General features: G+C 44.0%; 1 protein-coding gene across 1 annotated transcript in view; it reads right to left on the bottom strand.

Annotated features, from left to right (window-relative positions):
* terb1 (telomere repeat binding bouquet formation protein 1) overlaps nt 1-15,497 on the bottom strand; it is a 116,879-nt gene that overhangs the window by 52,157 nt on the left and 49,225 nt on the right. The window contains exon 16 of the mRNA XM_080186592.1: nt 10,806-10,961. Coding sequence (XP_080042718.1) covers nt 10,806-10,961 — 156 coding nt within the window. The remainder of the gene's footprint in view (nt 1-10,805; nt 10,962-15,497) is intronic.

The raw sequence follows: 15,497 nt of genomic DNA, 5'->3' as shown, positions 1-15,497 counted from the left end.
AGCTTATTTCATTGCAAATGTGAGCTACTGTATGACATTGAAAAATACTGAAGTTTATTTATTCGTGTCACAAGTGGCTTATATTAACATTGCAATGATGTTACTGTGAAAAATTCCCTAGACGCCACACTCCGGCGCCTGTCTGGCATACTGAGGGAGAAGTTAGCATGGCCAATGCACCTAGCCAGCACGTCTTTCACACTGTGGGAGGAAACCAGAGCACCCAGAGGAAATCCAAACAGGGGAGAACGTGCAGACTCTACATCGACAGTGATCCAAGACAGGAATTGAACCGAGGTTCTTGGCGCTGTGAGGCAGCAGTGCTAATCACTGTGCCACCATGACGCCTCATAATAAGAACATAAGAACATAAGAAATAGGAGCAGGAGTAGGCCATCTAGCCCTTCGAGCCTGCCCCGCCATTCAATAAGATCATGGCTGATCTGTCGTGGCTCAGTTCCACTTTCCCGCCCTCTCCCCATAACCCTTAATCCCCTCTCTTATCAAGAACCCATCAACCCGCTTCTTAAAAATATTTAGCGAGGCAGCCTCCACCACTTCAACGGGCAGAGAATTCCAGAGATTCACCACCCTTTGAGTGAAGAAGTTCCTCCTCAACTCCGTTCTAAACCGCCTCCCCTTTATCTTGAGGCTGTGCCCCCTAGTCCTACTGTCTTTTTTGAGCGGGAAGAGTCTCTCCACCTCTATCCTATCCATCCCATTCATCATCTTATACGTCTCAATGAGATCTCCCCTCATTCTTCTAAACTCTAACGAGTACAAGCCTAGTTTATTCAGCCTCTCCTCATAGCTCAATCCCCTCAACTCCGGTATCAGCCTAGTAAACCTCCTCTGCACTCCCTCCAGGGCCAAAATATCCTTGCGCAGGTGCGGCGCCCAAAACTGCACACAGTACTCCAGCTGCGGCCTCACCAATGCCCTATACAGCTGCAGCAAGACCTCCCTACTTTTATATTCAATCCCCCTCGCTATGAAGGCCAGCATCCCATTCGCCTTCCTGACCACCTGCTGCACCTGCAAGCTGGGTTTTTGCGACTCATGCACAAGGACCCCGAGGTCCCTCTGCACCGTCGCCTGCTGCAGTTTTTCGCCACGTAAGTAATAGTCCTTCCTACCATTCTTCCTACCAAAGTGGACCACCTCACACTTGCCAACATTAAATTCCATTTGCCATTTCCTGGCCCATTCGCCCAGCCTATCTAGATCCTTCTGCAGACTCTCCACACCCTCCGCACAATTTGCCTTTCCCCCAATCTTGGTGTCATCAGCAAATTTCGACACCCTGCACTCGGTTCCCTCCTCCAGATCATCTATATAAATGGTAAATAGCTGAGGCCCCAGCACCGACCCCTGGGGCACCCCACTAGTCACCAACCGCCAATCCGAATAGCACCCATTGACCCCCACTCTCTGCCTCCTATTTGACAACCAATCCTCTATCCACGCTAACACCCTACCCCCAACTCCATGTCCCCTGACCTTCTGCAATAACCTCTTGTGAGGTACCTTGTCAAACGCCTTCTGAAAATCCAGAAAGACCACATCCACCGGCTCTCCTCTATCCACTGCCCTAGACACATCCTCATAGAACTCCAGTAAATTTGTCAGACACGACTTCCCTTTAATGAAACCGTGTTGCGTCTGCCCTATCAAGCAATTCCCTTCAAGATGCCTCGCAATTTCCTCCTTAATGACGGATTCTAACATTTTACCTACCACAGACGTTAAACTAACCGGCCTATAATTCCCCGCCTTTTGCCTGGCACCCTTCTTAAACAACGGCGTAACATTAGCCGTTTTCCAATCTTCCGGCACTTCCCCGGAATCCAGCGACGTCTGGAAAATAACCACCAAGGCATCCACTATAACCTCCGCCATTTCTTTCAGAACCCTCGGATGCATTCCATCCGGTCCTGGCGACTTGTCCACAATCAGCCCCTCCAGTCTGTCGAGCACCACCTCTCTAGTAACAGTAATGTCATTAAGACCCTCCATTCCTACCACCTTTCCATGTCTAACACCCGGCAAATTATTCACGTCCTCCTCCGTGAAGACAGAAACAAAAAAGTTATTCAAGACCTTAGCCATATCCCCATCCCCTACCACTAGCTCCCCTTTCTCATCCTCTAAAGGACCAACGTTCACCCTAGCCAGCCTCTTCCTTTTTATATATTTATAAAAACTCTTGCTATCCTTTTTTATATTAAGTGCTAGCCCAGCCTCATAGCTTCTCCTACCCTCCTTTATCAACTTCTTTGTCAATCTTTGTTGACATTTAAACCTTTCCCAATCCTCTTCTCACCCACTGCTCTTAGCTACTCTAAATTCCTCCGCTTTTAATTTAACACTTTCCTTCACCTCCTTCGTTATCCATGGCTTATTACCTCTCTTCCTACTGTCCTTTTTAACCATCGGAATAAATTTCTGCTGAGCACCAAGAAAGATCTCCTTAAAGATCCTCCACTGCTCCTCAGCAGACCTACCTTCCAACGCACTCCCCCAGTCCACATTTGCCAATTCTTCTCTCATCCTACCATACTCCCCTCTATTCAAACAAAGGACGCGTGTCCGGGAACCCACTTTCTCCTCCTCCATCTGCACCAGAAACTCCACCATACAATGATCACTCTCTCCAAGAGGATCCTTCACCGCAAGGTCCCTAATTCTACCCGCCTCATTACATAGCACCAGATCCAAGATAGCTCGCTCCCTCGTCGGCTCCAACACACACTGTTCAAGGAAATTATCCCGGCAGCATTCCAAGAACTCCTCCTCGAGCCCACCTCATCCAACATGGGTCGACCAATCAATATGCAGATTGAAATCTCCCATAACTACTGCCGTCCCATTCCTGCATGCCGCACTTATTTGCGTGTTAACAGCCCGCCCCACCTCCAGATCATTATTCGGGGGCCTATAGATGACACCCACCAGCGTCTTCCTCCCTTTGCTGTTCCTAATCTCCACCCACAACGATTCCACGTTCTGCTCTTTGGCTCCGATATCATCCCTTGCTACCACCTTGATACTATCCTTAATCAGCAGAGCTACGCCACCCCCTCTTTCCTCCTGCCTATCCTTCCTAAACACTTGATAGCCCTGTACATTCATCTCCCAGTCCCTGTCACCTTGCAGCCACGTCTCTGTAATGGCCACCAGATCGTATCCATTTGTGTCGATCTGCGCCACCAGCTCATCCACATTATTCCGAATGCTTCGTGCATTCAGATAAAGCGCTTTCATCCCAGCCTTCACCTGGACCCTATTTGCCGTAACGCCACCAATTGGGACATCCTCGGCCTCTTCCCTTACCTGTACCCTATCCTTAACTTTAGACCTCGTAGCGTCACCTACCCTCGCACCCTCCCCCCCCCAATTAGTTTAAAGCCCTGTCTACAGTCCTCTTTACTCGATTCGCCAACACTCTGGTCCCAGCACGATTCAGACCAACCCCATCCCGCCTGAACAAGTCCCACCTACCCCAATACTGGTGCCAATGCATAATGGCTGCAAAGATTTTATGTATCCTATGTGGGAAATATGTAACACTCTTTGTGAAACCACGAGACATTGAGGGCTAAAGCTTGGATTGTTCCTGCTTTCAGGAGCTGGAATCACAATTTATGATTAGACTGTGCCCAGTCCTGTTGAGTCAAGCAGCACTGTAACTTTGTGCTGTCTAATTTTCATAATCATGGTATCTAGCCAAAAACAAAACTTGCTGTTGACGTTCAACAAAGTGCTACAAATGCAAAACTTTACAAGACAGATTATATATAAAGAAACAAAGGTTGTGCCCAGATGAGTTGTGAGTGGCTACATATAAAACACCTGAATGCAATACGAGGGACAAAGAAACAAGACAAGGCCAACGCAGAATATAACAATAAAGAATTTTTGCTGGTATGACTTCTGCTCAGTACAGATGGAACGTGGCAATGCTGGGAACAGGGAAGAGCAGCTGAAGGTGAATGAATTTTACCCATTGCCTGACTTCACTTACGAAGAATCACTATTTGTGGAGGTCATTCAAGGAATTGAAAAAATCTGCAATGCTGCAGTATCCTTATATACCCAGGCATACATATTTCCATAGTTACTAAGGGCCCTTGACAGCATTAACCATAACAAAGGTCAAAGAAAAGAACAAAGAAAATCACAGCACAGGAACAACCTTTTGGCCCTCCAAGCCTGCACCGACCATGCTGCCCGGCTGAACTAAACCCTCTACCCTTCTGGAGACCATAGCGCACTATTCCCATCCTATTCATGTATTTGTCCAGATGCCCCTTAAAAGTCACTACCATATCTGCTTCCACTACCGCCCTCTGCATCAAGTTCCAGGCACTATCTATGTAAAAGACTTGCCTCGTACATCTCCTTTAAACCTTACCCCTTGCACCTTAAACCTATGCTTCCTAGTAATTGACTCTTCCATCCTGGGAAAAAGCTTCTGACTATCCACTCTGTCCATGCCTCTCATAATCTTGTAGACTTCTATCAGGTCGCCCCTCAACCTCCAGTTAGAACAAACCAAGTTTCTCCAACCTCTCCTCATAGCTAATGCCCGCCATACCTGGCAACATCCTGACAAATCTTTTCTGTATCCTTTCCAAAGCCTCCACACCCTTCTGGTAGTGTGGTGAACACTATATTCCAAGTGCGGCCTAACTAAGGTTCTATGAAGCTGCAACATGACTTGCCAATTTTTAAACTCAATGCCTCGGCTGATGAAGACAAGAATGTTGTATGCCCTCTTGGCTATCTACAATAATATTACATTATTGGACAGAAAAATCTTTGATACTGTCGGATCTTGCTCCAGTATGCCCGCAAATACATTTATACTTGTAAGAATTCTTTAATAAAACATTCAGGATGGATGCTTTGATGCATAGCTACAATCTGCAAGATGCTCTTTTTTTTATATAGTTGATTATTTGAAGTCCTGTCATCTACCCAGCAAACTGCTGAAAGATATGACTCTGGGTCACAATCAAATGTATGACTCCTGAGCATACTAATTCTGCTTCAGAACATAATCCTGCTCTTCAGACCAAATGCATTTGTTTTTTCAAATAAATTACAACTGCTGGTAAAAATATTCCTTCTTTATTATTAACTATAACTCTTGCTTTATAGAGCAGAAGTAATTGCTTCAAAGCACAAGATTGCTGAAACTTCACAAGCAGTAAAGAGCTTTGGCTTTGGGCTGTCGCTTCATGTAAAGCTTTACATTTTTATCATGCCAAAAAAAAATGATGATCTACTTTCATTGGCTAAGCTGACTGACTACGCAAAAGAAGATAAATACTTCTTGACTTTTTAAAGGGGACAAACAAATCATAGTTTGTAGCAGGTTCCCAAATGCTGCAAAATGGTAAATGGGCTGGATTAGGCTCAACTGTAACGTTCTGCATGGGATTTTCTGGCCACGCTGCCCCAAGATGGAGAACAACCTTTTTTTTGTTAATCTTTCATAGGATGTGGGTGCCGCTGGCTGGACCAGCATTTATTACCTATCCCTAATTGCCCTTGAGAAGGCGGTGAGGAGCTGCCTTCTTGAACTGCTGCAGTCCATGTGATGTAGATCCAGCCACAATGCTGCTAGGGAGGGAGGTCCAGAATGTTGACCCAGCAACAGTGAAGAAACAACAAAATAGTTCCAAGTCAGGATAGTGTATGGTTCCAGGTAGTGGTATTCCTATCCATCTGCTGCTTTATCCTTCTGGGTTGTAGAGATTGCAGATATAGAAGGTGCTTCAAAGGAACCTTAGTGAATTGCTGCCCGGAAAATCTCTGGAATTCTCTGCCCGTTGAAGTGGTGGAGGCTGCCTCGCTCAATATGTTTAAGACGTGGGTTGATGGGTTTTTGATAAGAGAGGGGATTCAGGGTTATGGGGAGAGGGCGGGAATGTGGGACTGAGCCATGACAGATCAGCCATGATCTTATTGAATGGCGGGGCAGGCTCGAGGGGCTAGATGGTCTACTCCTGCTCCTATTTCTTATGTTCTTATGTTCTTAAATCCCACCTAACATCAACAGACCTTTGCATGGTTGGTGTCCCGCCTGCTGGACGTGAATAATTTGCCGGGTGTTAGCGATGGAAAGGTGGTAGGACTGGAGGGTCTTAATGACATTACTGTTACTAGAGAGGTGGTGCTCGACAGACTGGAGGGGCTGATTGTGGACAAGTCGCCAGGACCGGATGGAATGCATCCGAGGGTTCTGAAAGAAATGGCGGAGGTTATAGTGGATGCCTTGGTGGTTATTTTCCAGACGTCGCTGGATTCCGGGGAAGTGCCGGAAGATTGGAAAACGGCTAATGTTACGCCGTTGTTTAAGAAGGGTGCCAGGCAAAAGGCGGGGAATTATAGGCCGGTTAGTTTAACGTCTGTGGTAGGTAAAATGTTAGAATCCGTCATTAAGGAGGAAATTGCGAGGCATCTTGAAGGGAATTGCTTGATAGGGCAGACGCAACACGGTTTCATTAAAGGGAAGTCGTGTCTGACAAATTTACTGGAGTTCTATGAGGATGTGTCTAGGGCAGTGGATAGAGGAGAGCCGGTGGATGTGGTCTTTCTGGATTTTCAGAAGGCGTTTGACAAGGTACCTCACAAGAGGTTATTGCAGAAGGTCAGGGGACATGGAGTTGGGGGTAGGGTGTTAGCGTGGATAGAGGATTGGTTGTCAAATAGGAGGCAGAGAGTGGGGGTCAATGGGTGCTATTCGGATTGGCGGTTGGTGACTAGTGGGGTGCCCCAGGGGTCGGTGCTGGGGCCTCAGCTATTTACCATTTATATAGATGATCTGGAGGAGGGAACCGAGTGCAGGGTGTCGAAATTTGCTGATGACACCAAGATTGGGGGAAAGGCAAATTGTGCGGAGGGTGTGGAGAGTCTGCAGAAGGATCTAGATAGGCTGGGCGAATGGGCCAGGAAATGGCAAATGGAATTTAATGTTGGCAAGTGTGAGGTGGTCCACTTTGGTAGGAAGAATGGTAGGAAGGACTATTACTTACGTGGCGAAAAACTGCAGCAGGCGACGGTGCAGAGGGACCTCGGGGTCCTTGTGCATGAGTCGCAAAAACCCAGCTTGCAGGTGCAGCAGGTGGTCAGGAAGGCGAATGGGATGCTGGCCTTCATAGCGAGGGGGATTGAATATAAAAGTAGGGAGGTCTTGCTGCAGCTGTATAGGGCATTGGTGAGGCCGCAGCTGGAGTACTGTGTGCAGTTTTGGGCGCCGCACCTGCGCAAGGATATTTTGGCCCTGGAGGGAGTGCAGAGGAGGTTTACTAGGCTGATACCGGAGTTGAGGGGATTGAGCTATAAGGAGAGGCTGAATAAACTAGGCTTGTACTCGTTAGAGTTTAGAAGAATGAGGGGAGATCTCATTGAGACGTATAAGATGATGAATGGGATGGATAGGATAGAGGTGGAGAGACTCTTCCCGCTCAAAAAAGACAGTAGGACTAGGGGGCACAGCCTCAAGATAAAGGGGAGGCGGTTTAGAACGGAGTTGAGGAGGAACTTCTTCACTCAAAGGGTGGTGAATCTCTGGAATTCTCTGCCCGTTGAAGTGGTGGAGGCTGCCTCGCTAAATATTTTTAAGAAGCGGGTTGATGGGTTCTTGATAAGAGAGGGGATTAAGGGTTATGGGGAGAGGGCGGGAAAGTGGAACTGAGCCACGACAGATCAGCCATGATCTTATTGAATGGCGGGGCAGGCTCGAAGGGCTAGATGGCCTACTCCTGCTCCTATTTCTTATGTTCTTATGTTCTTATGATTCCAGTACTGGGTGGGTTGGGAAGACTGCTCTCTGTGTTGGTGTCAAGTGTCTTTGTATTATAACCCTTTTGTGTACTGAACAGTACGCAATTTCCAAAATTTTATGTGCAGAAATAACTTCCAAGTATGCATTTGATATTCTAAAACAAAATATATAATATCCTGGAAGTTACACTATGAGACTGCATGTAAAGCTGCATGAAATCCCATGCCTGTTTATTATGACCTTTATTCTCTCATCCAGCTAAACAAAATGAGCAAAATATTCCATTATCATTTTTTTCACTTTAGTACAAAAATCATCAATTGTTTAAAAGTCTGATCCTTTGGGGATTTTTCTATTACTTGTGATTAAATTAGTATAACTGAACCTGCCATACCACAATTATTAAGCAGAGCTTTAGTAATCTCAAAGAACAGGACAGCAGCCAATTTACAAAGGGGGTTTTCACTGTTGATTCCAGATTTCTTTCTCCCTCCAACTTTGATTCGTTTTGCAGTTTTTGATGCTAAATACCTCCCTTCCCATCATTTCTGAAACTCTTTCAATGTTTTACAAGTTACTGAGCTGTATTTCTTTCTGTTTATTTTTTATTTCAGTTTCTCTTTTGTAACGTGATTTACAAACTCACTTTATTTAAATCTGTTCTTTCAATTCTCAGTCTGGTCTATCATACAAGGTCTATCTACATCATGTGGGGTTTAATCGTGCTGCTGAACGTTAATCTGAACTGTTGGTTCTCAGATTCTGGTGGACTCAGAAATTCAATATTAATGTACTGAGTAGGATTTTGTTCATAAACTATTATATAGTAGTAGATAGCCAAGAGGGCATACGGCATTCTTGCACTGGGACAAAGTGCATCAGGTTGAGACCAGCACACCAGTGCAAAAGACAAGGCCGAAGTATTTGCAACCATATTTAGCCAGAAGTGCCAAGTGGATGACTCATCTCAGCTTTCCCCTGAGGTCACCAGCATCACAGATGCAAGTCTTCAGCCAGTTAGATTCAGTCCACATATTAGGACAGAGCTGAAGACATTGGATACTGCAAAAGCTATGGGCCTTGACCACATTCTGCCAATAGCACTGATGACTAGTGCTGCAGAACTAGCTGTAGCCCTAGCCAAGTTGTTCTAGTGCAGCTACAACATTACATCTTCCTGGCAATGTGGAAAATAGTCCAGTTATGTGCTTGGTCCAAACATGCACAAAGTAACCAAACTTGAGGTGAAGTGACGGTGACTGCCTTTGACATCAAGGCAGCATTTGACCAAGCGTGGCATCAAGGAGCCCAAGCAAAACTGCATCAATGGGAATCAGGAGAAGACTCGCCATTGGTTGCAATCATACCCAGCATAAAGGAAGATGGTTGCGGTTGTTGCAGATCAGTTCATAGAATACAGTGCAGAAAGAGGCCATTCAGCCCATCGAGCCTGCACCAACAATCCCATCCTGGCCCTATCCCCATAACCTCATGTATTTATCCTACTAATCCCCCGACACTAAAGGACAATTTAGCACGGCCAGTCAACTTAATCCGCACACATTTGCACTGTGGGAGGAAACTGGACAAAACCCACGCAGACACAAGGAGAATGTACAAACTCCACACAGACAGTAACCCAAGCCAGGAATTGAACTTTGGTCCCTAGCGCTGTGAGGCAGCAGTGCTAACCACACTGTGCTACTGTGCCGCCTAGTTGTAGGACATAACAGCAGGAATTCTTCAGGGTTGTGTCATAGGCCCAGCCATCTTTAGCTGCTTCATCAATGACCTTCCTCCCATGATAAGGTCCAAAGTGGGGATGTTCACTGATGATTGTACAGTGTTCAGCACCATTCGTGACTCCTCAGATCCTGAAGCAGTCCGTGTCCATATGCAGCTAGGCCTGGACAGCATTCGGCCTTGTGCTCAGTGGTAAGGACCAGATCAGAAAGTCCAAGATATTTTATGAAGTTAGCCTAGACCCTAATTTTTACATTTGATTTTGGCATTAGGTGTTTAACACTAGGTATGATTCAAGTGACCAACTAGGAAGTTTTTATCAAAACAAATTTTATTTAGTTAGAAAATAACAAAAAGAATTAGCATAACTTTTATCAATTAAAATTCTCAAGCATGAGAAAGTATAATTCTTAACAGCTAGCTATCTCTATTATTCTAATTTAGCAGTACCTCAATGGACATAAATTCTTTCCTTAGAACCAGAAACCAAAGATGCTACGGAGGTAGTAGATTTCCACCCTTCTGACACTTCTGGAGAGTGATTCAGATTCTCATGCAGCAACTTCCAGAAAAAGCTCTACCACATCTACAAGAAGCATGGCAGCAACTCACGAGGCATCCAGTGCAGACACATCAAGCAGAATGGCATCCTTCTGTGCTGTAATCATTCAGTGATTCTATTTTGGCTGCGGTATGGCATATGATCCAAAAATTAAATAAATGACTTGGGCAAGATTAGGAGAGAGGTCATCGAGTAAGTCACTGGAACATTTGCACTGTGGTCACATTGTCCCAAGTCTCCAAACAGTCTACCTCAATGGACTGTCCTCTCCTATCATTACCTGGAGTTGTTAGGTCAGTGCCCCTAATTGACTGTTTTGGGAACAAAGTGATCCTTCTCAGATGATGGCTGTGGTCTACTGACATTGAGTCATCACCTCAATTTTTCCTGGACAATTTCCGTCAGAAATACAAACTGAACCCTGGTCAGAATAAGTAAATGGGTAACTTAAAAAGCACCTAATGTATATTGGTAATAGTGTTCTGAACTCTATAGTTTTGCTGTTGTATTATAAAGCTTGTGCAGGGTCAATGTTGGCTCCGATGCTAGCTTGCAACCTACAAGAATAACTTCTCTCCAAGCTTCTCTCTGGAATAATGTAGTACATGTGGCTCTTCCACAATTCAGTGTTACAGTTTGGGTGTATAAATATTTGTATGAATATAACCTATAGCCAATCTTAAAGATGATGAATTGATTACTTACTTTTGTCATGCACAGTACTTAATAACTTCTTTCGTTCCTTTTTGTATCTGTCCTCACATTCTTGAATCACTTTGTGACGGTCGCATTTGTTGGGGCACAACTGAAGAATTTTGCAGAAATTTCTGCTATTCAAGGATGTTGATATAGTTGAACAACCTATTAGAGATTAAACTAGATGAGATTAATATCTGCACCATACTTCTTTTACTAATTAAGAGTTTAGAAGATTTTATTTTGTTGGATTACAGTCAGTTAAAGCTGAAATAATTGTGCCCTGGCTCCTCAACAGCCCAAACGGTAAAATCAGAATCACTTCATCAGACAGATTGGCAGGTACAAGTTTGTTTCCCATTCAGTGTTTAGTTATCTGACACTAGCAGGAACACCAGCTGATTTGGAGGAGTGCGACATTTGTCCTTGGAGTCAATGAGGCCCAATTTTAGCTCCTTGCCAGTGGGTGGGTTTTGAGTGGGTTAAATTTGGGTCCCTTGAATTGAAGTGGTCTAAGTCAGGCAGGGTTTTTGACATTAACATTGACCTCTGATAGAATACGTGCATGTGTGTGCATATGTGAATATTGTCTAAAGGTAAGAAAGGACTCATCTTACTCATGAAGAATGATCATTTAGCTAAGTTGCAGTTTGCTAGGTGCCCACTGTACCATACTCGAATGTCTTTGACAGAGGATGGGAAAAAAGTTGTGTCACACATTGGAAAAGAATAAATGCTGATTCGCTGTACTGATGAAGGGCTTTATCAGGAATGTTAACATAGTCTTTCAGATGAAGACCAACCAGCTGTGCATGTCTAGCATTCACTGATTTTGATTTCAGCTTTCTTCCCTGTAACCTTGAATTCACAGACTTTGGACTAGGATTATGGTTCTGTGGCTCACAACCACTAACTGGTACCTCTCTCAAGTGCCATTTTTTTATTATGTGCACCTAGCCAATGAGGACTAGGTTATTCAAAGATGGAAATTGTGTCTTCATCCAAAGGCCCCCCACACACACATTTCCTGAAAGGTATCTTAACAGATATCAATAATGAGTTGAAACTGTGCCTGATATATACTCTTAGTCTAGAGAATATTAAGGCTAACTGCAGTATCCAAATTGTTATCCTTACTAGGATGGCACAGTGGTTAGCACTGCTGCCTCACGGTGCCAGGGACCTGGATTCAATTCCCGGCTTGCATCACTGTCTGTACGGAGTCTACACACTCTCCCCATGTCTGTGTGGGTTTCCTCCAAGTGCTCCGGTTTCCTCCCATTGTTCAAAAGACATGCTGGTTAGGTACATTAGCTATGCTAAATCCTCCCTCAATGTATCCAAACAGGTGCTGGAGTGTGGTGGCTTAAGGATTTTCACAGTAACTTAATTGCCGTGTTAATGTGACACTAATAAAGCTTTTTTTTAAAGTTTATTAGTCACAAGTGGGCTTACATTCACACTGCAATGAAGTTACTGTGAAAATCCCCTAGTCCCCACTCTCTGGCATCTGTTCAAATACACTGAGGGAAAATTCAGCACGGCTAATTCAGTAGGTAGCACTTTCAGACTGTAGGAGGAAACTGGAGCACCTGGAGGAAACGCACGCCTGATTTACACCCTTAGTCTAGAGATGTTAAGGATAACTGCAGTATCCAAAGACATTGGGAGAACGTGCAGACTCCACACAGATAGTGACCCAAGTCAGGAATCAAACCTGTGTCTTTGGTGCTGTGAGGCAGCAGTGCTCACCACTGTGCCATTGGGCTGCCCCAATAAATAAACTTAAAATATAACTGGCTCCGCAACATATAACAGAAGTTGAAAACAGCAGGGTAGATTTTCAATCTGGTAACAAATAGGTGTAAAATGGGCACAATTATTTGAAAATGTAGTGGAAATGGGCTGTTCTACATGCTGTATGACTAACAGAGCATTTCAATTTTTTATTTCCAGCATTCACTTTTTGTTTGCTATATCTACAAGAGTGCAACTCGTCAGATTGGATCTATTGTCTGTATGTCTGAATTTGGGAGGGGAGAACTATAATCCTCTTAAAAATGATGCAATTGCTGGATTTGTTTAGTGTGGATATATTACCAGATTTTCTTTATTCATTCATGGGATATGGGCATTACTGATTGGCACAGTAAAAAGTCTCAAAACACAAGGTTAAAGTCCAACGTGTTTATTTGGTAGCACAAGCTTTCCAAATGTTGCTCCTTCTTCAGGTGAGTGAGTTGTGTTCACAAACAGTGCATACATAGACACAGACTCAATTTACGAGATAATGGTTGGAATGCGAATCTTTATAGATAATCAACTCTTTTCAAGTACAGACAATGTGAGTGGAGAAAGGGTTAAGCACAGGTTAAAGAGATGTGAACTGTCTCCAGCCAGGACAATTAGTGAGATTCGGCCAACGTTGCCTACCTGATACACTCCAGGAAAGGATGTCCCGAGGCATAGTACATTGGCGAGACCATGCAGACGCTACAACAATGGATGAATGAACACCGCTTGACAATCACCACGCAGGAGTGTTCTCTTCCTGTCGGGGAACACTTCAGCAGTCACGGGCATTCAGCCTCTGATCTTCGGGTAAGCGTTCTCCAAGGCGGTCTTCACGACACAGGACAACTCAGAATCGCTGAACAAAAACTGATAGCCAAGTTCCGCACACATGATGATGGCCTCAACCGGGATCTTGAGTTCATGTCACACTATCTGTAATCCCCATGACTTGCCTGGGCTTGCAAATCTCACTAACTGTCCTGGATGGAGACAATTCACACCTCTTTGATCTGTGCTTAACCCTCTCTCCATTCACATTGTCTGTACCTTTAAGACTTGATTACCTAAAGACTCGCATTCCAACCATTATCTTGTAAATTGAGTCTGTGTCTATGTATGCACTGTTTGTGAACACAACTCTCCACTCACCTGAAGAAGGAGTAACACTCTGAAAGCTTGTGCTACCAAATAAACCTGTTGGACTTTAACCTGGTGTTGTGAGACTTCTTACTGTGCTTACCCTAATCCAACACCGGCATCTCCACATTATCACCGATTGGGTCAGAATTTATTGCCCTTCCCTAACTGCCCTCGAATTTAGTGCGTTTCAGAGAAAATTATATAGGCCAGATCAGGTAAGGATGGCAGATTTCCTTTCCTAAAGGACATTAGCGAACCAAATGGATTTTTAGGACAATTGATAATAGTTTCATCAGACTTTTAATTCCAGATTTTTATGGAATTCAATTTTCACCATCTGTTCTGGTGGGATTTGAACCAAGGTCCCAAGAGAATTTCCCTGGATCTCTGAATTACTAACCCAGTGACAATATCATTATGTAATTGCCTCCAAGAATGGCTTGCATCTCAGGCTGCTATGGAAAGTTAGGGTAGAGGTAATGAAGGAGCTTGCCATAACTTTCCAATCTTCCTGGATATAGGTGAGATATCACAAGACTGGAAAGTGGTGAATGTCATAAACTTTTAGAGATACAAGGAAGATATGATGATGAATTTGCTTTCCTAATTATTTGCTGTATCTGCATTCTAACTTTTTATGATTCTTGCACAGGACATTCAGCTCCTGCTGAATTGCAGAGCTTGCATTCTCTCACTGTTTAGATAATGTTGATGTTTAGCTTATGTTTCATTCTTCCAGTCAAAATGGACAATTTCGCATTTTCCCATATCATATTCCATTTGCCAGATTTTTGCCTAGACACTTAACCTAGCTATGCCCTTTTGCAGCCTCCTTATGTCCTCTTCACAACTTACTTCCTGGGGTGGCATAGTGGTGCATTGGTTAGCACTGCTGCCTCACAACACCAGGGACCTGTGTTCAATTCTCAGCTTGGGTGACTGTGTGAAGTGTGCATATTCTCCCCGTGTCTGCCTGGATTTTCTCTAGGTGCTCCAGTTTCCTCCCACAGTCTGAAAGACATGCTGATTAGGTGCATTGGCCACGCTAAATTCTCATTCCATGTACCCTAACAGGTACCAAAGTGTGGCAATTAGGGGATTTTCACAGTAACTTCATCGCAGTGTTAATGTAAGCCTACAAGTGACACTAATAAAAAAAAAACTATGAACTACTTTTCAGCCTATCTTTGTGCCATCAGCAAAATTAGCAATCATATCTTTGGTTCCTTCATCAAAGTCATTTGTATGAATTGTAAAATGTTGTGGCCCCAGTACTGATCCCTGTGACACATCTGTTATTGCCAAACAGAAAATTACCTCTTCATGTTTACTCTCTGGTTCCTGTTAGCTAGCCAATCTTTTATCCATGCCAATATGTTACCCACTATACAATGAGCTTTTATTTTCTGCAATAACCTTTGATGTGGCATCTTATCAAATGCATTCTGGAAATCTAAGTACATTACATCCACCAGTTCTCCTTTATCTACAGCACATTACTTCTTCAAAGAACTCTAGTAAATTGGTTAAACATGACAATCAGAAAGGTGGGATGGTGATCGAATCCCAAGATCATGGATCACTGCCCTCTTTGCCCTAACCTTTGCAAATAGGGTACAGACATTCCCCAGATGCAAACTTAGGAAAATTGACCACAGTATCCCTCAGTGGTCAGCGAAATCTGAAACATCCAATTAGATTTCCATTAACCATGTTATAAAGTAAAGGAGAATGAGGGCCCTAGAAAAATGTTGTAATAATTTAAAG

This window comes from Carcharhinus amblyrhynchos, chromosome 4, assembly GCF_965287045.1.
Source record: "Carcharhinus amblyrhynchos chromosome 4, sCarAmb.v2.hapA, whole genome shotgun sequence".
In the NCBI taxonomy this organism is placed as follows: Eukaryota; Metazoa; Chordata; class Chondrichthyes; order Carcharhiniformes; family Carcharhinidae; genus Carcharhinus; species Carcharhinus amblyrhynchos.
The sequence above is the reverse complement of the archived record's forward strand: the minus strand, read 5'-3'. Positions and strand labels throughout refer to the sequence as shown.